At 44.2% G+C, this 24,377-nt stretch overlaps 1 protein-coding gene across 1 annotated transcript in view; it reads right to left on the reverse strand.

The window, feature by feature from the left end:
- The window catches only part of CNTLN (centlein), a 353,786-nt gene that overhangs the window by 317,875 nt on the left and 11,534 nt on the right, over nucleotides 1–24,377 (reverse strand). The window contains exon 3 of the mRNA XM_040417242.1: nucleotides 22,502–22,590. Within this exon, the coding sequence (XP_040273176.1) occupies nucleotides 22,502–22,590 (89 nt within the window). The remainder of the gene's footprint in view (nucleotides 1–22,501; nucleotides 22,591–24,377) is intronic.

Consider the following 24,377-nt stretch of genomic DNA (forward strand, 5'->3'; position numbering starts at 1 on the left):
CCGGAGGAGCCATGTAACTTATGACGAGGCCTGCGCCTCATCACAAATGACATGGTTCCTCTGGCAGCACAAGCGTTATCAAGGCCGGTCTTGATGAATCAGGGCGTATGATTTGATAGTGCCCGGATCATGACATCTCTATTCTGCTGTACATTTAAATACCCCAGAAGACAAACCAAAAAAAAAAAAAAATCATCTAACTCAATTTTACTGGTTGTACTACAGGAAAACTGGTGTCCACATGTCAGGAATTGTTATGTAGCAACTACGTTCATGCAAATTTTGTAATTACAGCCCCAAGCACTGCTTTACTATTCTGGTTAATAGAGGCTGTACGTCACAGAAAAAAAAGCAGACCGAAGTGAGTGCATTAGAGCGCGGTTCGTTTGAAAGGCACAATGTCAAGAATCCCGTAAAATAGAAATATCAGGTTGTCATCCCGGGCGATGAGCATGTTTACTTTTCTTAAGAATATAATCAGTTGGTAGAGTTTTTGAAAAAGATAAAAATAAATAAATAAAAATAAAAAAAACTCAGCATTTGTGAACAGACTGCTCTAACATCTGCGCTTCACCAGGGCATCCTCTGAGGAATTTTAAATGATGCCTTCCTGTGCTGAATAAAGTGCTAACTTGCACCTTGAATTTCAAACTGTGTCCTGAGCAGCCATCCAGTTGGTACAACACCAGCTGAAATCCCAGTGGCCACTGCTCACTCAGGCTTGACTGCAATTATCATGTCAATATTTTGTGCTCCAATATGCAGATATGCACACATGCGGCCTGCATAATGCTTCGCTTCTCCATGGACTCTTCACTTGTGTCTGATGCCGGGGGAATTGTTAATGAAATGAGATATTAACATTTCATAGGACATAGACAATTGCCGCTACATGGTGTCTTATTTTCTACTTCTTTTGTTTCCAGAAAAACGGAAGCCTTTATAGTAAGGACTATCATGACGCATAAAAAGGGATTTTTAGTAAAATAACAAACTTGACCAGTGATGCACATGAAAAGTTCCTGCAGAACACATACGGTACACTGATACATTAGTATGTAGTCATGCACGGCACATCGTAACTGCTCTGTTAGGGACCGATTTATATTACATGGTGCTATAAGAGACCGAGATTTCCTAGAGTGGTTTTCAGTGAATGATACACATGCAGTCCAACTCACACAAAATAGGTAAAAAAACTACATTCAGCCAATAACACAAATACAGTAAAGTTTATAAAGGAACCGAAAATGTGTTATTATCCAATTGCATCACCTCGAACAAACAGTTCAGTTCTGTGCACAACTTTTCTAAAAAGAAGCCATTGAGCTGGGCAGTGTAAAGAGAAGGACAACCAATGGCGGCCATATACTTCCAATAGCTGGAGATAGCCGAACCAGCGCTCAACCATTTTCGGCAGTCCCACGGAAATGAATGGAGAGCGGCCGCGCATAACTCAGCTGCTCTCCGCTCATTTTGGGGGTTCTGTCTCAAAATAGGTAGATATGCCGACATTGGTGGCATGTCCTAGCTGCCAGACACTTCTCCCGGAAAACAAAAGGATCAGGTGAAAACATTCACTTGGGCAGATCCTTTGTTTCTAAGACATCATCTGTCGGGGGAGAGTTGAAAGCTCCTCATACACATTAAAGGAGTCGTCTTATCTTAGTCATTGGTGGCATATCACCAGGATATGCAACCAATGTCATAGAGGCATGGGTCTAGCTTGTGGGACCCAGAACGGGTCTTTAAAAGCAAAGGGCAGTGCACCGCGCGTTCCCATAAAAGTGAATGAAGAGTGTACAGCACAAGTGCGCCCACTTCTATGGGAATGCAGGAGATAGCCATCCCAGAGTTTGACTATTTTCAGAAGTCCAATAGAAATGAATTGAGGGCAGACGCATATGCGCAGCTGCTCTCTGCTCACTTTGGGGGGCCTGTCTGGAGATAGGTGTGGGTCCCAGAGAAATAAGATATGGGGCAGTATAAAAATGTCACTCACCTGACTTGGGCGATATGCCACGTGGCTCATGACAAACTAGTCTTAGGCCTCATTCACACAGTGCTCAATATTTTGTGTCAGTATTTGCAAGCCAAAACCAACAGTAGAACCCAGAGGGAAAACTATAACAAATAGGTTTGTACCTCCGCCATGTTTTGGACCCACCCAAATTCTGATGTGTGAAAGGACAGTACTGGTCCATAACCCCAGACTATAAAAGGACAGAACCACACACATGCATGACCAGCTCGCGCTTGCAAAATCGGCTTCTTGATAAGTAGGGCTACCAGATATGTCACCTCCATCTACTTGAATACTTCTCTAAATCAGCAACTGTTAAAGCGTTTTGTCCCACAATTAAATATTACACGCCTCTGTCAGCATTTTAAAAGGTCACTCAGTTTTCAAAAAACATTTGATATATCATAGAGACATATCAAAAGTTTTGATTGGTGGGGATCTGAAGGCTCAGGCCTCCACCGATTGCTAGAACAAGAATCAATTGCATATTGTGCTCTCTCTCCTCGTTGCAGGAGATGGACCCCTAGATTTTCTATTGAGTCTATCTCACTTCCCTTCCTGCGGAGCAGAGAAAGTGTGATATGCTTGTGCTTCACTCTTCTTATTCTGGAGATCAGTGGGGGTCTTAGCAGTCCCCCAGCACTGAAAACATTTGATAACTCTCTATGAAATACCAAAAGTTTTTTGAAAACTCTGTGACCCTTTGAGAAATACTCCTGTGTGGAGATATTTCCCACCAAATGGGATTCTAGCATGCTGATTCTTATTGGCTGGCATGCATGATAGCAGGAAACACTGCCTGTGTACAGGAGGCTCTGGGTGGTGGGTATACTGAACATGTGAAACCACCGCCACTAGGCAGACTAGGTGAACCGGCAATAAAAAAAATACAAAACGTGAGGTGAGCCATAGCAAGTCAGGTCACAGTGCAGCGCAGCGGTGGCAGAAGACCAGGGAGCGGTGAGCGCAGGAAGAGTGTGCTGTATGAAGAAGGAGAGGCAAGTTGTTTTATTTTTTTATGTCTGATCTGAGGTCTGATTGGGCAGTCTGATATGAGGTCTGATAAAGATTGGGAGCTCTGATCTGAGATCTGATGAAGATTTGGGTGGGTATGATCTCAGGTCTGATGAAAAATATTTTTCTTATTTTCCTCCTCTAAATCCTAGGTACGTCTTATGATCAGGTGTGTCTCATAAAGCGAAAAAAAAACGGTGATATTTATGCTTGGCACAACCCCTTTAAGAATATGCTACCACAAGTACACAGAAGTTTACCTTCCAAGTTAGGAGTATGCAGATGACTCTAAATGAATGCAGATTTCAAACTGTCACAGATTCCTGAAATTAGGATAAAAATGAATAGGGCTGAGCCGTGTACTTCTACAAAAGCCTCCTGTGCAGAAGAACGGTCCAGGTGGATTTACACTAGCTCTTCCCTCTACCTATTTCTATGATAGGATCACAAAGCAACAAAGAAAACAAGTGACCCTGTTTGCATATTACAAAGATCAATAGTATTTCAAGCAGTTGGAAAGTACATTACAGACTGTTACAATGGCTTGATAGAAATACCTGGAGGTTTTCAAGTGTCCCCAAGGCTTCACCTCATTTGCACAGCAAAGACGTTCCTTGTTTTGCTATTTATTTCTGAATATTCAGTCTAACAATTCACAAGAACAATACACTGGAACACATTTTCTCCTTGAACTAAATACTGAATTGAAGCAAGTCAAAAACTGTTAGACGATTTCATAGCTACTAAACTGCCTGAAAGCTGTGTGACATCAGAACTGCTTTAATTCTAAATGGTCCAACGGAAGTGGCCAAAGGAGACAACATTTTCACAACAGGACGCTGTTGGCAACGATGTTCTCGAAAGAGATTTACATCTATCCTCTTCCTTCAAAGGTGTAAGTTTACCCATTGTTCTACATCAGTAAAAGTAAAGCTGCTCATACATAATAAAAAAAAAAACTGAGATAATATTGCTTATTTCGCCTGACCATCATTTTTGATAGCTGACAGCAGACTTCTGACTGGCAGCAGTGGTCAGCTGAAAGTACAAATGTATGGAGTGAACGGCCTTTGCATATGCCCCAGGGAGCACTTTTTTAAAGGGTTTGTGCAAGATCAAGACTCATCTAAACAGGGGCCCCAATTTCCCTGAATGGAGAAGCGGTCCAGCACGCTGTACTTTTTATTTCCGGTAGTCCTATAGAGAATAAATGGAGCTGCTACGTGCATGCTTGATCACTACTCAATAATAGAGGAAACAGTTCTGTGTACAGGGGAAACGTCTTGATCTAGTAATAAACTCTTTAAACTGACTCCCTCATCACCCAATCACTTTAGGGATTGTTCACATCTGTATTGGAGCCTCCTTCAAAAACACCAGGCAAAAAAGTTCTGTATGCAGGACTTTTGTCCGGTAAAAATTCAGGATTACACTTACCGGTAATCTTTTTTTCTATGAGCCCATGACAGCACCCTTGAGAGACCGCCTCCATCCAGGACAGGAAACAGGAACTTTTGAGGAGAGCTCTTAAGGAGGGGCTCTGCCCCTATACCACTAGTTAATTGTGGGAACTTGTCCGAAAACATAACTTTTTTACATATTTATTATATACAAACTAAAACATAGGGTGGGAATAAATCCCGGGTGCTTTCATGGGCTCATGGAAAAACGATTACCGGTAAGTGTAAAGCCTCATGCAGACGTCCGTGAAACACTGTCCGTGAGATATCGGACTAGCATTACAGGAGCGCATGGCGTCATAGCAACCAATGACGCTGTGCGCTTTAGCAATGCCAGTCTGGTATCTCATGGACCGTGTACTACGGACATCTGCATGAGGCTTAATCCTGAATTTCCCTTACGCCCATGACAGCACCCTTGAGAGAAGGCTAGAATAGGAACTACCGTATTTTTCGCCCTATAAGATGCACCGGCCCATAAGACGCACCAAGGTTTTTGGGGAGGAAAATAAGAAAAAATAAATTTTTGAACCAAAAGGTGTGCTTTTGGTGGGTTTGGAACTAATGGTGGTCTGTGGATGCCTGACTTGATAAAAGGAACATAAAGAATGATTAGAGAAAAAAAAAATTGTGGTTAAGGACATAAGATTTTCTGACCTTGTCCCTCCTTGCCCGTTTAGGTAGGATACTACCATGGCATTGTCTGAGAAAATGTTCACTCCTTTCCCCCGTATTCTGGGTAAGAATTCTCTTAAGGCCAACAGAACCGCTCTCAACTCCCTCATATTCTGGGAATCCTGACTCTTTGTTGAACTCCAAACCCCTGCCGAATCCCCCACTGACAATAGGCTCCCCACCCGGTCGGACTTGCATCCGTGGTGATGGTTATTTGTTCCTGTAAAACCCAAGGGAGGCCCTGAGTCAGATTTAAAGGTGCTAGCCACCAGGTTAAGGACTGTATCACCTGAGGGGCGAGAGGAAGTGGGGCATCCAACGGGGATAATGACCCCTGCCACTCTTTTAGAATCTGCCATTGAAGCATCCTGGAGTGAAACAGGGACCAACTCACAGCAGGTATTGTGGAGGACATTTCGCCTAATACTGCCATCCCTTTCCTGATAGTTTGATTTTTTGAGGCTACCAGAGTCTTCTCTTCTTTGAGATATCTTGCGCAGAGGGAGGATGCAACACATATTCACAGAATCCAGAATTAGCCCAAGAAACACACATTCTTGGGAAGAGTCAGGTTTGACTTTTCCCAGTTTATTTGCCACCAGAGTTTTACTAGAATTTCTATTACTTCTAGAAGATGAGAGGTTAGAAGATCTACAGATTCGGCCACCACCAGATCGTCCAAATAAGGAATAACCAGAATGTCTTTCCTTCATGTGGGCCATAACCTCTGCCATCAGTAAAAAGCCTGGGGGCTTGAGATATTTCAAACAGAAGTGCTCTGTATTGTAAATGATGAACTTGGTCTCCCATAGATACCGCCACTCTGAGATATTTATGAAAATCTACATGAATTGGAATGTGATAATAGGCATCCTTTATGACTATGGTAGCATTACACAGTCTTTGAAGAGATGCTTTATTGCAGACTGTACAGACTCCATTCTGAATTTTCTGTATTTGAGGTACTGATTTAGGTCTCTCAGAGTTATAATCATTCTGAGTGATCTATCTGGCTTGCGTACGAGAAAAAGGGACGAATAAAATCCCCTCCCCTTCTCCGGGTCTGGAACAAGGACCTTTTTTTTTACAAGGGAAAAAACTTCTCTTAGTGCTAAGAATTTTGAACTAGATTTTTAACTTTTAGTCTTTCCGGTGGGGGAGAGATGAACTCTAGACAAAAACAGTCCTTTATGATACCAATAATCAAGGGGCTTGCCGTGATTTTTTCCCAAGCCTGAGAAAAAAAAAAAAAAGAGAGAGAGAGAGAGAGAGAGTCGTCGCCCCCCCCCCCCCTCCCCCAACGGGACAGTAACCGTCATTGTTGACCAGCCTTGGGCCCTGAAGTGGACTGGGTATTAAAGAGGAACCCCATATCCTTTCTACCTCTGTTTTCTTTCCAATTATTCTGCTTTATGTCTGTTCTGTTGAAAATTGTTCTGTTTCTGCAAAAAAACAGTTGTCTCCTAGGGGGTCTGGAAACAAGAAACCCCTTTTTGTTGTCAGATGCCTTATCTAAAAGGTTATCCAAAACTGATCTAAAAAGGAAATCTCCCTGGCACGGGATAGAGCAAAGCTTGTTTTTTGAACCTGTGTCACCAGACCACCCCTTAAGCCAAACCACTCTTCTAGTAGAATTAGATAGAGCTGCTGACCTGGCATTTAATCTTAACACGTCAGCAGAGGCATCCGAAATAAAGTCCACCGCAAGATAGTAGGAAACACCTCTAACAACTGGTCTCTGGAGGGTTTATTCTGGCTATGGGATTCTAAATCTTGTAACCATAACTGAGGGCAGCATAAAATAATGACAGAAATGCTGATTTCAGCGGTGTGTCATTTATGAGCTAAAAGTAAGTGGTTGCTGAGAACCAGCATCATAATCATTTCAGCCCAGGCCTTGAAAAGAGGCAAATCTACCTGAGAAGAGTCATGGATATTCCTAATCTCCTGCTCTCCTGCCCACCTGCTGATGATTGGCAGTTCTCTCCTAGAGAGAACGGGAGAAAACTAGGTAGAAGACTGTCAGTCATCAGCAGGTGGGCAGGAGAGCAGGAATTCATGAATAACCAGGACTCTTCTCAGGTGGCCGGGACTCTTATCCAGGCCTAGTCTGCAATGATTGTGATGTTGGTTCTCGGCAACGACTTACTTTTAACTTATAAATGACAGACCGCTGAAATCATCTTCTTTATGCTGCTGTTAGTATGGGCAGCCTAAAGTTGACGACAGGTTCCCTTTAAAGGCCTCTCATACTTTTTTATGGTATATGTCTGCCCGTCTATCCATTGGATCTTTCAAAGTGCTGAGGTCCTCAAAAGGCAAAGCAGACCTTTTAGAAATCTTGGCGATTGGGGAGTACAATTTAGGAGGCCTATCCCAGCAGGAAGACTCACCCTCATCAAAAGGATATTTTCTTTAAATGCTTCTAGGGATAAAAAAAAAAACAAAAAAAAAAATTCTTGTCAGGCTTCTTCCACTCTTTCTGAATTAAATATTTTATATTTTCGTTTAACGGAAAAACTCTCGATCTTTTGTGCCCCAGGTCAACAAACATTATATCTTGAATAGATTTGTGTTCCCTAGATTCATCCACCTTGATAGTGGCTCTAATAGCCTTGAGCAGAGAATCCATATCCTCAGGGGAAAATAAAGGTCTACCCATGATTTCTTCATCTGAGGAAAAGCTTGAATCTTTTAGGATTTCTCCTTGCTCATTCTCGTCTGAAGACTCCGAATCAGATATTATATTACAGTGACCCTGCTTGCCCGAAGCTGAGAAAGGGAGGCACTTTTGAAACAATTTCATTGAATCGGAAACTTCAGAATATCAAAAGATATTGTCAAATCTGAAGTAGTAATAGGGATTCCTCCTCTACCACCTTGTTCACACAATGCTGACATAACAACTTAGACCAGAAAGGGGCGAGTTTTTTCTTGCATACAGCACACTCTCTCCCTTTAGATTTAGTGGTATCTTTTCTAGGGCCCTGTTTGGTATTCTAAAATAAAATAAGGAGAATAAGCCCCTATTAGAACTTGAAGGAAGAAATAAAAAGGTGGGGGTTGACCCCCTTACCCCACCAGGAATACCGGTCTGACGTCATGACCTAACTGGACATCAGCACGCTGACTACTCTCTTCCTCCATGGTTCCAGACAGGGATAGAGAGTTTTCCATAAGTTGATCCACAGATGCTTAAAGGCTGGCTGGGATCCTTCTGACCGCACACTGAAGGGTTTAAATACCCTAGGTCGGGTCCCTTCCGGTGTTCCCATGCCGAAGAGGATGTCCCTCCCTTACTTCCAGAACTCTCCTCATTCGTATCCACCTACATTCCAAATACCGGAAGTTGCGGGACTCTAAACCCGCCCCCCGACTCTGCAAGTTACTCCAGGACGGGAGAAAGGCAGAGAAAAGGCCCCAGACCTCCTAAACACCTCCAGGAGGATCCAGCGTGCCAGCATCACCTTCTGGTGATGCTGGGACTTCCCAGGAACAGCGGCCCGACAGAACACATCCAGTACCCAGAAGGATTGGCCCCAGACTTAGCAGACGGCTCCTAGTGGAGTCTTACGCCACACCAGGTAACCCCTATAATTGTTGCACCTCAGGGGCTCCTGCAGCCTGATCCTAGCTCTCCACATATTTGAGCCACAAACAAATTGCAACGCCACACTTGAGAAAGTGGTAAATGCAAACTTTATTAAAGATAAAATATTACAATACAGTACATAGATAATTATTTTAGACAGCAGCCATAACAAAATGGAGAACACCAAACCGAGGGGTCAGCACATACGGGACACTGCGAACAGCATGAAAAAAGCAGGCATCCACATTCACCTGTCTATAAGGTGCATGAAACTCCCGGACAACACCAAGGAAAAAGGAAAGAGCAAAAGTGACATGTGGAGAAACATAAATGTAGTAAATACCCGCCGTGTGCTGGCTCCTCAGCCGCCGCCTCCCAACGCCGTTTTGCCAGACACACTGGCTTCTTCCGGGAATGGTGTGTAGGTGTTACTATGGTCTTTTTATAGTGATCTTAATAAGAGAATAACAAATTGGTGTGCTAAAGGAACACCCACAATAGGCGGACCAATAGACCATGTTACCAGAAAGTCACGCGTAAATAGTTAAAATATACTCTTCAGTCAGATGTACAATAAAGGTAAAAATAGAATAAGACTCGATAGTTGATAGTCTATGGTATAAAAAGGAGGCACACTGCAAGAACACTGCAAAAATTATGCAAAAACAGCATATAAATTCTGAGTAAAAGGACCTTCTGACATAAGGTTGTGGGTATGGCCAAACCCCACATGACACAGATCATGTGAGGAGGCTTGTAGTTTCAAAGTGGTAGGACCTTATGACGCACATTTTTGTGGGCATGACCAAGCCTCACATGACATAATTTGTGGGCGTGGCTGAGCCTCACATGACATAATTTGTGGGCGTGGGCGTGGCCGAGCCTCGCATATAATGGTTTGTATGCCCAACTAAGCCTCGCATCACATGATCTGTGGGCGTAGCCAAACCTCACATGACATGGTTTGTGGGCACAACTAAGTCATACCCACAACCTTATGTCAGAAGGTTCTTTTTACCCTGAATTTATATGCTGTTTTTGCATAATTTTTGCAGTGTGCCTCCTTTTTATACCATAGAGAAGAAGCCAGCGTGTCTGGCGAAACGGCGTTGGGAGGCGGCGGCTGAGGAGCCAGCACACGGCGGGTATTTACTACATTTTATGTTTCTCCACATGTCACTTTTGCGCTTTCTTTTTTCCTTGGTGTTGTCTGGGAGTTTCATGCACCTTATAAGACAGGGGAATGTGGATGCCTGCTTTTTTCATGCTGTTCGCAGTGTCCCGTATGTGCTTGACCCCTCAACCTCCTCCTTGGTTTTGTGTCCTCCATTTTGTTATGGCTGCTGTCTAAAATAATTATCTATGTACTGTATTGTAATATTTTACCTTTAATAAAGTTTGTATTTACCACTTTGTTGCAATTTGTTTGTGGCTCAGTTTTCATGTTTTTGCCCTCTTCGCAGTATTAAAACTATTGATCCGGTTATCATATTGGTGGCATTGTTTTGTTCAACATGGAGGATTCGGATGGACAGCAAATTAGAGTATTGAAGAATGAGTTAAAGAAACAACATTTGAAACAAGTAAGAACTTGGTGGAATAAGACATCCCTTGATAATTATATACAACAAAACCTCATTCCGAGGGGTTTACGTATTCAGATTTTTCCAACTTATGGCAGTCAAGATACTGATTTTACGTCCAAATGGGAGGACACCTGCAATGCGTGCTCTAGATCTCTCATACAGACAATTATTGAACTCAATACCAAAACATTATGTGAACTTGAGGATACCATTAAAAATAACACGGAACAACTGTATGCACGACTGACCACGAGTGAAAAGGAACGTTGGGAGATGGAACTACATGATCTATATGACACATGGGAGAAACAAATCAAGGCTATTAAAAGTAAGAAGTTCCAACGAGACAAACAAGACTTTGAGTCAAATTGTGTTTACAAGTGGCGTAATTCGTCCACCATCAAGTTCCCAATCTTCACATACCTCTATTAGGGGCGAATCAAACTCATCCAGCCGCTCTTCTAGATCAACTGTGAGATATCCCTCACGTAAAGCCAAGAGGAAGGCATCACCCCCATCTCAACATCATCATAACTCTAAACGCAATGCTGACCAGGGTTCGAATATGAAGGTAATCAATTTGTCCGAACAAAGTTTTTCCAATACACAATTGGAAGTGCTGGGCTACGGTTTGTCATTTGTCCCATCTGACAATTTTGATTCTTTTACAGCAATAAAGGACCTCAATCTCTTTGCCAGAAAATAGTGGAAAACATTTTTAAAAAAATCTAAGAATGTATCCTCTGAGACTTTGACTACACTACAGGAACAAGAAGCTGTAGCCATTTTGGAGGAGCTAACGGAGGAACAAACACCTAACCAACTGCACATCCAAGGTAAGTTCCCATTATAACTACTGCCGAAATCTAAACGATTTCCAGCACTTAATACGTACTCTCACATACACACCTTTGTCCACTTGGTTACAAAGGAGTTCCAGAAGATCGACAAGAGTGTCAATGTTTCAGGTTTCAATTTAACATATATACAAAGGAAAGCAATTAAGGAATTACAGCAAATGGACGACGTTATATTCAAACCCGCCGATAAAGGTGGCAACGTTGTAATTTGGCCAAAACGCTAGGGGTGCACCGAAATTCCGGCAGCCGAAAATATCGGCCGAAAATGCACCTAATCCACTTCGGCCGATATTGTTACATATCGGCCGAAAATATGGGGTGTGGGATTTGTCACCCACCATCTGCGGGCGGGCGGTTTACTGCATCTTTATTTTACCTTACAATCGTGACGCTCCAGTAACTAACAACTCTGCAGGCAGAGCGGAGGCCGGCGTAACGTCACTTACTCACGTGACGCGCCTGCTCCGCCTCCTTCATTCATAAGGTGGGCGGAGCAGGTGCGTCACGTGAGTAAGTGACGTTACGCCGCCCTCCGCTCTGCCTGCAGAGTTGTTACTGGAGCGTCACGATTGTAAGGTAAAATAAAGATGCAGTGAGTGATGCTGTGAGCAGCAGGGCCGGGGCTGTTATGGGTAGGGGGATCGGTCTATGGCACTGCTATGGGGAGGGGGGATCTGTGCACTGTTATGGGGAAAGGGATCTGTGCACTGTTATGCCCATAACAGTGCACATATCCCCTCTCCATAACAGCGCCACCCACAGATCCCCCTCTCCATAACAGCGCCACCCACAGATCCCCCTCTCCATAACAGCGCCACCCACAGATCCCCCTCTCCATAACAGCGCCACCCACAGATCCCCCTCTCCATAACAGCGCCACCCACAGATCCCCCTCTCCATAACAGCGCCACCCACAGATCCCCCTCTCCATAACAGCGCCACCCACAGATCCCCCTCTCCATAACAGCGCCACCCACAGATCCCCCTCTCCATAACAGCGCCACCCACAGATCCCCCTCTCCATAACAGCGCCACCCACAGATCCCCCTCTCCATAACAGCGCCACCCCCAGATCCCCCTCTCCATAACAGCGCCACCCCCAGATCCCCCTCTCCATAACAGCGCCACCCCCAGATCCCCCTCTCCATAACAGCGCCACCCACAGATCCCCCTCTCCATAACAGCGCCACCCACAGATCCCCCTCTCCATAACAGCGCCACCCACAGATCCCCCTCTCCATAACAGCGCCACCCACAGATCCCCCTCTCCATAACAGCGCCACCCACAGATCCCCCTCTCCATAACAGCGCCACCCACAGATCCCCCTCTCCATAACAGCGCCACCCACAGATCCCCCTCTCCATAACAGCGCCACCCACAGATCCCCCTCTCCATAACAGCGCCACCCACAGATCCCCCTCTCCATAACAGCGCCACCCACAGATCCCCCTCTCCATAACAGCGCCACCCACAGATCCCCCTCTCCATAACAGCGCCACCCACAGATCCCCCTCTCCATAACAGCGCCACCCACAGATGAATTTCATTCATGAAAAAGAATTATTAAAGGGTTTCTATCACTTCGTTTCACCTATTTAGCTTTCAGACACTAGCGATCCGCTAGTGTCTGCTTTATCTAACCATCCTAATATAAGAGCTTATTGTCCTGCCGTTTAGCTAAAAAAATAACTTATATAGATATGCAAATGAGCCTCTAGGTGCTATGGGGGCGTGATTAGCACCTAGAGGCTCCGTCTACCTTAACAAACTGCCGCCGCCCAGCGCGTCCCTCCAGCCCGCCCATCTCCTCCGGAATGCGATGCTCCTCGTATTCGGCGCATGCGCAGTGAATGTCTGATCGCTTCCCTGCTCAGACATCTCCACTGCGCCTGCGCCGATGACGTCATAGTGCTCCGAGGAACAGGCGCAGTGGAGATGTCTGAGCAGGGAAGCATCAGACATTCACTGCGCATGCGCAGAACAGAGACGCGCACGGAGAGGATCGCTTCAGCTGGAGATGGGCGGGCTGGAGGGACGCGCTGGGCGGCGGCAGTTTGTTAAGGTAGACGGAGCCTCTAGGTGCTAATCACGCCCCCATAGCACCTAGAGGCTCATTTGCATATCTATATAAGTTATTTTTTTAGCTAAACGGCAGGACAATAAGCTCTTATATTAGGATGGTTAGATAAAGCAGACACTAGCGGATCGCTAGTGTCTGAAAGCTAAATAGGTGAAACAAAGTGATAGAAACCCTTTAATAAAATCATTAAAAAAAAAGTATTTTAAAAGTATTTGGGCAAAAAGGCAGTTTCGGTTTTCGGTCAAGGGCATCCTGAATTTTCGGTTTCGGACCAGAATTTTCATTTCGGTGCACCCCTACAAAACGCCAATATGAAAAAGAGGCATACAGGCAATTAAAGGATACATCATGCTATCAACGCCTTACCTATAATCCCAGTCTACAATACAAAAAAGAATTGGTAACTCTTGTTAGTGGAGCCCAGGAGAGAGGCATCATTTCAAAGAAAGAAGCAGACAGCCTTATACCCGAACACCTTCAGGTGGCATGCTTATATTTACTTCCCAAGATCCATAAGAACACCATCTGCCCCCCGGGACGACCCATAGTTTCTGGGAGGGGTAATCTATGCGAACCTGCTTGTAAACTCATTGATTTTGTGTTGCAGCCATTGGTTGAACAATTGCAATCTTTTATAAAGGACACTACAGACCTTCTACGCCAACTTCTTGACCTACACCTCAAACCAGATATGTGGATCGCATCCTGTGATGTCGAATCACTCTACACGAGTATTCGACACCAAGACGGATTGGAAGCTGCACGCTTCTTTCTGACGATGTCTGACATCGATGAGGAATATGGTGAGTTTATTGTGGATCTTCTACACTTTGTTCTCACCCATAACTTTTTCCTGTTTCAGGACACCTTCTACCTGCAGCTCCAGGGGACAGCGAAGGGGGCGGCCTGTGCGCTATCCTTCGCCAACCTGTTCCTGGGGCTGTGGGAGAGGGAAGTCTTCTTTGACAGAGACCTACATGTTGGTCGGGGGGTCCGCTACATAGATGACATTTTCATCGTGTCGCAGGGCCCACAGTCTGGATTCACTGACCTCAATAACAACCTTTACCATAATAATTACAATATTAAATTAACTCACAGGATGAGTAAGACCGATTTGGACTTCTTGGGCGTTAAAATCCTAGTTGATAATGAAGGAAAAATCTCCACGGACATATACCGTAAAGCAACCTCCACTAATTCAATTCTACATGCCAATTTGTGCCATCCCAAGAACTTGATCCACAGCATTCCATATAGCCAATTTTTGAGAGCCAGAAAGATCTGTTCCACTGACACGTCTTTTGATCTACAATCTCAGGATCTTCGCAATAGATTCAGACAACGAGGATATTCTGATACCAGCATTAAAGAAGGCTACAAGAAAGCTAAATTAGCCAAAAGGGACCAATTGCTATCCTATCGCCAAAAACATCAGACACGAGATGAGAAGGTACGTTTTATTACCTCCTTTAACCCTCAGTGGCGCTCAATTAGGGGTGCCCTTAACAAACACTGGGAAGTGCTTCAGTTAGACCCCACTCTACATAAAATTCTTCCCACATGCCCGGCCATTACATACAGAAGGACAAAAAACTTGAGACCTTCTGGTTAAAAGCTACTACCCTAGTAAAAATCCATCTAAAATCTTTGGATCTAAAGGCCCTAAATGGGGAAGCTATCCATGTGGTAAATGCGTGGCCTGTCCGAATATGGATAGGGCGACTCATTTCAGTAATCCATCTTTGAGTGACAGAAGTTATAAGATTACTCATAACATCTCCTGTCACACTGTTGGGGTTATCTATCTGGCCTCCTGTCTATGTTCTCTAATCTATATTGGCATGACATCTAGGGAACTGAAGAGACGAGTTCGGGAGCACGTCCTCGGGATAGAAGCAGCAAAAGAGGAGAAGGACCTAGCTGTATTGAAAACTATCCCCAGGCATTTTAAGGAAGCCCATAATTGTGATAGCACATCATTCCGTGCCAGAGGAATCGATCAAGTTTATATCTCGTTGAGAGGTGGCAATTGGCGACAAGTTCTTGCTCAAAAAGAGGTAAAATGGATCTATCACTTAGACAGTTTGGTACCTAGAGGCTTAAATTAAGATATGTCTTTTGCACCATTTTTGTAATATTTTCATAATGACCCGACTCATGATCTTTCGTTGTAATATACTCATTTGCACATCCTGATGGTATCCAGTATTTTATACATTTTTGTTCTTACTCATTTTGACAGTTGTGTTTTTTTGTCTTTATTATTAGATCTCATGTTTCTTTTGGTGTGCTTGAAACAACCTTATTTACCTATGGGAAATTTTTCCCATGGTTCCAACCGTCTTACATGATTTACGGTACCTTTGGCCACATAATGAATACCTGGAAGAAGAGCCTGCCATCCATTCCCCATCGATACTTACCATTTGATGATTTCCTGTATCCATGAACCCTTTTATTGTATCACCTCACTGTGTGGTTCACATCACTTTCACGATTCATTTGGTATGTCATTCACTCATCCCCCCCACTCCCCCCCCCCCTTTCCTCACTGGTCACATCACCTTTTTGCACTGGTCCTCACTTACGCCGTCCCCTTTATTTTTTAAATAGTCGGTAAGATGGTGCAGCGGGCTAATGTTCCGTTGCAGCAATCTGTGTTCACCTGAGTCCTCAGGGTCGCAGGTTCGATTCCGGCGGTTTACTCAGCCTTCCATCTTTCCGAGGTCGGTAAAATGAGTACCATTGAGTATTTATTTATTAACATATATTCATGTATTTTAGGCGCCTTTTATCAATCACTCTGATATTTTTGTCAGGGCATTATTATGACATCACTATAACCTTGTTTATAGATTTTATGTATCATGCTTTTTTATATATGTGCTCACTTATTTATGTTGTGTGTATTATTGTCAATTCCTTACACATTTATATATTTTTCACATATGATCATGATTTAGATTTGTGTTAAACAAGTATAAGATAATATATACTCATTTTCACAATGTGGGATATGGATAGTTTGAGTCTCTCTTTTTAATTATACGCTGTGTAGTTACGTCTTTGGTGTATACTGGGTTCGGCATTCATTCAGCTGCTTTATTATACGCGATCACTGTTGTCCGTAGTGACCAACTAGATCATGTAGGACTTAGTTGTGCCCACAAACTACATCATGTGAGGTTTGGCTACGCCCACAGATCATGTGATGCGAGGCTTAGTTGGGCATACAAACCATTATATGCGAGGCGTGGCTACGCCCGTAAATCATGTCATGTGAGGCTCAGCCACGCCCACAAATTATGTCATGTGAGGCTTGGTCATGCCCACAAAAACATGCGTCATAAGGTCCTACCACTATGAAACTACAAGCCTCCTCACATGATCTGTGTCATGTGGGGTTTGGCCATACCCACAACCTTATGTCAGAAGGTCCTTTTACTCAGAATTTATATGCTGTTTTTGCATAATTTTTGCAGTGTTCTTGCAGTGTGCCTCCTTTTTATACCATAGGCTATCAACTATCGAGTCTTATTCTATTTTTACCTTGATTGTACATCTGACTGAACAGTATATTTTAACTATTTACGAGTGACTTTCTGGTAACATGGTCTATTGGTCCGCCTATTGTGGGTGTTCCTTTATTACACCAATTTGTTATTCTCTTATTAAGATCACTATAAAAAGACCAAAGTAACACCTACACACCATCCCCGGAAGAAGCCAGCGTGTCTGGCGAAACGGCGTTGGGAGGCGGCGGCTGAGGAGCCAGCACACGGCGGGTATTTACTACATTTATGTTTCTCCACATGTCACTTTTGCTCTTTCCTTTTTCCTTGGTGTTGTCCGGGAGTTTCATGCACCTTATAGACAGGTGAATGTGGATGCCTGCTTTTTTCATGCTGTTCGCAGTGTCCCGTATGTGCTGACCCCTCAGCCTCCTCCTTGGTTTTGTGTCCTCCATTTTGTTATGGCTGCTGTCTAAAATAATTATCTATGTACTGTATTGTAATATTTTACCTTTAATAAAGTTTGTATTTACCACTTTCTCACCGAAGTCTGGCGTTGCAATTTGTTTGTGGCTCAGTTTACATGTTTTTGCCCTCTTCGCAGTATTAAAACTATTGATCCGGTTATCATATTGGTGGCACTCTCCACATATTTGTATAGGGGCAGAGCCCCTCCTTAAGAGCTCTCTACAAAAGTTCCTGTTTCCTGTCCTGGATGGAGGCGGTCTCCCAAGGGTGCTGTCATGGGCATAAGGGAAAAAAAGGATCCCGAACAGAAAGTGGATGACACCATTGTGGTCAATGGAATCTGCTCATCTCAGATTACGTGCGTTATTTCAGTTGTTCTGCTCTTCTAACAGAAATATGTAACAGTGAGATAGATGTGAACTCACCCTCAGGACTCATACACACAACCGTCGGGTGTTTTGCGGTGCACAAATTGCGAATCCGCAAAACATGGATACTGGCAGTGTGCATTCTGCATTTTGCGGAACGGAAGGGACGGCCCCTAATAGAGCAGTCCTATCCTTGTCCATAATGCAGACAATAATAGGACATGTTCTTTTTTTTGCGGAATTGCCATGCAGACATACGGACTTAGAATGTAAACTGAGTCATTTCCGGGTTTTTAGTTTTTGTTTTTTTGTGGCCCCATTGAAGTGAATGGTTCTGCATATGGGACGAAAAAAAAAAAAAAAAAAACACCACTAGAACACCCTGCTTATCACTGTTTATAGTAGGGCTGCAACGATTAATCGACGTTATCGATAATATTCGATAACGGGATTCGTTGTCAACGAATCCCGTTATCGAATAATCGGCCGATTCGTTGCTATGCGGGCGGGAGCGGGCGGTCAGGCGCTTTGCCTGCGGGTCCTTGAACTTTAGATCACCGCATCTTTATTACCTTACAATGAAGCTCCAGTAACAGGCAGAGCGTGCGATGGCGTAACGTCACTTACTCACGTGACGCGCATGCTCCGCCTGCTTCATTCATAAAGTAGGCGGAGCAGGCGCGTCACGTGAGTAAGTGACGTTACGCCGCCGCCCGCGCTGCCGGTTACTGGAGTTTCATTGTAAGGTAAAAGAAGATGCTGTGATTTAAAGTAAAAAAGTTACTGCCGGTTAAGGAATACTGCTGTGAGCGGCGGAGCCAGGGCTGTTATGGGTAGGGGGATCTGTGTATGGCACTGTTATGGGAGGGGGATCTGTGGATGACATTGCTATGGGGGAGATCTGTGGATGACACATATAGCATAAGATGCTATATAGTGTCATCCATAGATCCCCCCCATAGAATAGTCATCCACAGATCCCCCTCCCCATAACAGTGCCATCCACAGATCCCTCTCCCCATAACAGTGCACAGATTCCCCCTCCCCATAACAGTGCCATCCACATATCCCCCATAACAGTGCCCTCCACAGATCCCCCATAACAGTGCCCTCCACAGATCCCCCATAACAGTGCCCTCCACAGATCCCCCATAACAGTGCCCTCCACAGATCCCCCATAACAGTGCCCTCCACAGATCCCCCATAACAGTGCACTCAACAGATCCCCCATAACAGTGCACTCCACAGATCCCCCATAACAGTGCACTCCACAGATCCCCCATAACAGTGCACTCCACAGATCCCCCATAACAGTGCACTCCACAGATCCCCCATAACAGTGCACTCCACAGATCCCCCATAACAGTGCCCTCCACAGATCCCCCATAACAGTGCACTCCACAGATCCCCCATAACAGTGCACTCCACAGATCCCCCATAACAGTGCACTCCACAGATCCCCCATAACAGTGCACTCCACAGATCCCCCATAACAGTGCACTCCACAGATCCCCCATAACAGTGCACTCCACAGATCCCCCATAACAGTGCACTCCACAGATCCCCCATAACAGTGCCATCCACAGATCCCCCATAACAGTGCCATCCACAGATCCCCCATAACAGTGCCATCCACAGATCCCCCATAACAGTGCCATCCACAGATCCCCCATAACAGTGCCATCCACAGATCCCCCATAACAGTGCCATCCACAGATCCCCCATAACAGTGCCATCCACAGATCCCCAATAACAGTGCCATCCACAGATCCCCAATAACAGTGCCATCCACAGATCCCCAATAACAGTGCCATCCACAGATCCCCAATAACAGTGCCATCCACAGATCCCCAATAACAGTGCCATCCACAGATCCCCAATAACAGTGCCATCCACAGATCCCCAATAACAGTGCCATCCACAGATCCCCTCCATAAGTGCCATCCACAGATCCCCTCCATAACAGTGCCATCCACAGAACCCCTCCATAACAGTGCCATCCACAGAACCCCTCCATAACAGTGCCATCCACAGAACCCCTCCATAACAGTGCCATCCACAGAACCCCTCCATAACAGTGCCATTCACAATTTGTTTTAATATGGCCTTTGAACATAATTTTTCAAGTAAAATCATATAAACCCCTTTTTTGTCATTTTGGTGTTTTTTCCCCGATTAATCGATGAAATTATCGACAACTAATCGATTATTCAAATAATCCTTAGCTGCAGCCCTAGTTTATAGTATATGAGACAGGAGAGATGAGAACTGATTATCTATCACAACTACAGCTTATCACTGATTATAGTAAAAGAAGGACAGGATAGAACACAGGAGAGGTGAGAACTGATTTTCTAACACCACTAGAACACCCTGCCCATCACGGATTATGGCATAATGTACAGGGGAGAACACAAAAGAGGCCCTCCCTCGCTTTTTTGATTGACAGGGTCAGGCAGTGTCAAAACAGCAAGGGAGGGGCTGGCCACAGAAAGGAGTGGAGCTTGGTGATTCCCTCATTGCTCCAAAGGTCTAATTTGCATATTAAGAAAAAGTGTCCTAATGCAAGAACAAAACCTGTTGGATATGGAGGTCACTGGTGACAAATTCCCTTTAATGCGTTGGCCCGCAAACTGCAGCACTGCCTTCCATTGAAAACAATGGGAGTCAGACACCACGTGGCTGCAGGAAAATTCTGCCGTGTGAACGAGCCCTCAGACTAAAAACAAACAAACTGTAGGTCATTATTATGACATCGGTAGGGGTCTGAGTCCCCACACCCCCGCTGATTAGCTGTGTCAGGGAGCCGCTGTGCTCACCAGAGCTCTGGTGAGCGCTAAGGGTTCCTGGCAGCTTTCCAAGCACAGCACCATACAACATATAGTGGCTGTGCTTGGTACTGCAGCTCAGCACATTGACTTGAATAGGATACATGACTGATGTACGGAGACGTTATTTGCCAAGGAAGAAGCTGCGGCACTCACGGAGCACCAGACCTTTTCTAACAGCTGATCCGTTCACATGGCCATATGAAGGCTTAAAGTTTGGGGGACAAGTCGTAATTTTTTGTGTCACCATTTAATTTACCAGGTCTTGCATTGAAAGATTCTTTCTGGGGTAAAATTGAAAAACATCCACAACCACGTCAAGGTTATTTTGGGTTTTGATATTACAGTGTTCACTGTGCACTGAAAAATAACAGACGTCTTTATTCTGCAGATCAATACGATAACGGCAATACTAGATTTGTATTATTTCTAATTTAGTACTTTAAAAAATATATCAAAACCTTTGAAAGAATTTTTTAAAATATTCTTTGCATCACCATTTTCTGACAGCCATAACATTTTTAAAGGGGTTCTACAGTTTGTTTTAACTAATGATCTATACTCTGGATAGATCATCAGCATCTGACCGCCGGGGGTCCGACACCCAGGACCCCCACCGATCAGCTGTTTGAGAAGGCAGCGGCGCTCCAGCAGTGCCGCGGCCTTCTCACTGTTTACCGCTGGCCCAGTGACGTCACGACTAGTATCACTGGCCTCCATTCAAGTGAACAGCGCTTAGCCCCGCCCAGGCCAGTTGATACTAGTCGTGACGTAACTGGGCCAGTGGTAAACAGTGAGAAGGCCGCGGCGCTGCTATAGCCCCACTGCCTTCTCAAACAGCTGATCGACGGGGGTCCCGGGTGTCGGAACCCCCGCTGGTCAGAAGCTGATGATCTATCCAGAGGATAAATCATCAGTTAAAACAAACTGCAGAACACCTTTAAATTTCCATCCACAGACCAGTATGAGAGCTTGTTTTTTTTGTGGAACGAAGTGTAGTTTTTACTGGTACTATTTTTGGAGTATGTGCGACTTTTTGATCACTGTTAAAATTGGGAAAGGGGGCGATTAGCATTTTTAATATATTTTTTTCTCTTTTTTTTTTAATTTATTTTTTTGCTTATAACTTAATAACTTTTAGCCCTCTTAGGAGGCTAGAACATGAGATCTTTTGATTCTTTGTCCCATTCCCAATAGTAGAGAACTATTATGGTGAATGGGATTCTGCCACCTGCTGAGTTGTGCCTCGAGCATGGTTATGCAGGCAGTTTACCATGACAGGCCTGGAAACCTTCAGCTGGCCCTAGGCTGTCATGGTAACTGTAGTCCTGTGATTTTACTGCGGGGGCTCCAACTGAAAAGCAGAGGGAGCATCTCTCTCTGCCTAACTCCATAGTTGCTGCGAATGCTATTGACCATGGCATTTGAAGAGTTAAAATGACCAGGTTCTGCATCACCGCCGATCCCTGCCCTGCCAGGCGCCTGCTGTATTAGAACCGCTTACACATTAACACACACATGTATGTGATAATGCATGAAGGGGTTAAAGGGATTGTCCCATAAGACAACTTATCCACTATCCAGAGGATAGGGGATGTGCCTGATTGGAGAGGGTCCAACTGCTAGTGGGGGACTTTTCTCCCCCTTTAAGTAGTGTGGCAGAGACATATGCATGTCTGCCATTCAATTGAACTCCATGGGACTGCCAGATATAGTGCTTGTGTTTGGCTATCTCTGGCAGCCCCATACAGTTGAATGGAGCAGAAGCATGCATGAGTGGCTGCCATGTCTTTCAAACAGGGAATTACAGGCCCCCATTTTCGTGATTGGGACAACCACTTTGAAGCTCATCACCAGGCATACTCTCCTCTGACCTGACATCGGTGATGAAGAGACCCAAGGGCATGCTGGCTGGCAGAGGTTGCATCTCTCCAAGCCTGATGTCAGAGTGAACAACATCACTGGGAGAAATGCATTCACTTTACATTTCTGTTAACAGGCTAAAACATTTTGCAAAGTTCACAAACTTACCTGTCAACTACCAACGTAATGGCTTGAGTGAGATCTGGATTGGACACTTGAAGACGCTTCCATAGTGACCACACAAACTCTTTGTCAGCCTTGAAAGAGGAAAAAGGACAGATAAATTACAAAGGAAAACAATTCTTGGAAAAGAAAAAAAAATACATTTTAATCAATGGAACTAAGTTCCGGCAAAACTACCGGTATCTTCTTTAGAGTCGTCTGCATTACCTGGTTTCTTACTACGCTATTATCAAAAATGATTTGGTAGGGTTGTATGAGGTTTCCTCCTATATAAAGCTCTGTTCACATCTTCCACCATGGTTTCAGATATGAATGGAAACAATGAAGCAGTGCTGGATCGGTTACATGACAGGCACGGGCAACCACAGACGATCATTTCTGTCGGGTTCTGATGTGTTGTCCAGGGATTTGTCAGGAATAATAATGATACATTCAACAAAACATTTACATAGCAACCTGCTGTTCATTATTTTCCATATTTCTGTCCACCTAAGTAACATCACTGAGGTGGACACACACGCCCAGTTCCATCCTTCAACTTCTACAGGCTATATCTACTGTTAAAAGCTGTGACAATTAAAAGGTAGAAAGAACATGCTGCCTGAGAAAGGACACAACCCCTGAGCCACCAGTTTGAAATAAATCTAGCGGAACAATTGGAGCAACGAATGGGGACATCCCTGGATCCACGTGAGGTACAGGGCTGGTTCTACCTTTGTTACGGCTCACGCACACAAATGTATTTTCTTTCCGTGTCCGTTACGTTTTTTTGCGGACCATATGCTGAACCATTAAATTCAATGGGTTCGCAAAAAAAAAAAAAAAAGCAGAAGTTACTCCGCGTGCATTCCGTTTCCGTATGTCCACTCTGCAAAAAAAAATAAAAAATAGAACATGTCCTATTCTTGTCCGTTTCGGGGACAAGAGCAGGCATTGTTACAATGGATCCGCCCAAAAAAAAAAAAAACACACGGTAGCAATACGGATATAATCTGTTTTTTTGGGGCGGATCCATGTTTTGCAGATCGCAAAATACATACGGTCGCGTGCATGAGCCTTTAGAAAGATTGTTTTGTACTATAAGTCCGATCTTCATTTTTTACATTACTCATGGGATACGTAGTTTTTTAGATGGATAGATTGAAACTGCTACTCCATAAAAAGTTACTAAAGGCGTCACAAATTAAAAGAAAGAATAATCCGGTGTAAAAAAAAAAAGATTCTTATGTGAGAAAATTGTAAAAAAAATATGCTAATAGTGATTAGGAAATAGGATCTGCGCAAAATGTTGGATAAAACAACCTTTAATTAAGGCCTTGAGGAATTTGTGTGCATGTTCTTCTCTAAAATCTTTCCACTCCATTGTTACAGTATTCTTTTCCGTCAGCCAGACGTCTTCAAGTATGTGCTCCTACTGTAAATGAAGCATTTTCAGCAATCTTAATCAAAAGTAAAGTTAAATGCTTTTTTACAAGTCAATGCACTAAGCTGGCTGTGAATGGGCATCTTTAGTAGCTCTGGCATGCAAGTATTTATTTCGCTTAATTATTAAACAGCTTTTCAAACATCTTGGCACAATTAATAGAGACGCTAAAATTGCTCCCTGAATGGTTACAAGAGCCAAACAACATCTTTTGAAAGAAAGCTCCGTATCCCGTCTGAAATTGGCACAGGAAGCAAGTTTTCCAGCTGTCCAGGCCTGCGAGGAATCAATCTGCAGCCTACCTAAGGATTGTCGAGCAGACTGGTTTCACGCCTGCTGATCAGAGCACAGGTCTGCGTACTGGAGGTTTATTAGAAGGAAAACATTTGCTGTGCCCGCTGTGCTGACCAAGGGGCAGAGATAACATCAGAACTGACG

Source organism: Bufo bufo, chromosome 2 (assembly GCF_905171765.1).
Source record: "Bufo bufo chromosome 2, aBufBuf1.1, whole genome shotgun sequence".
Classification (NCBI taxonomy): Eukaryota; Metazoa; Chordata; class Amphibia; order Anura; family Bufonidae; genus Bufo; species Bufo bufo.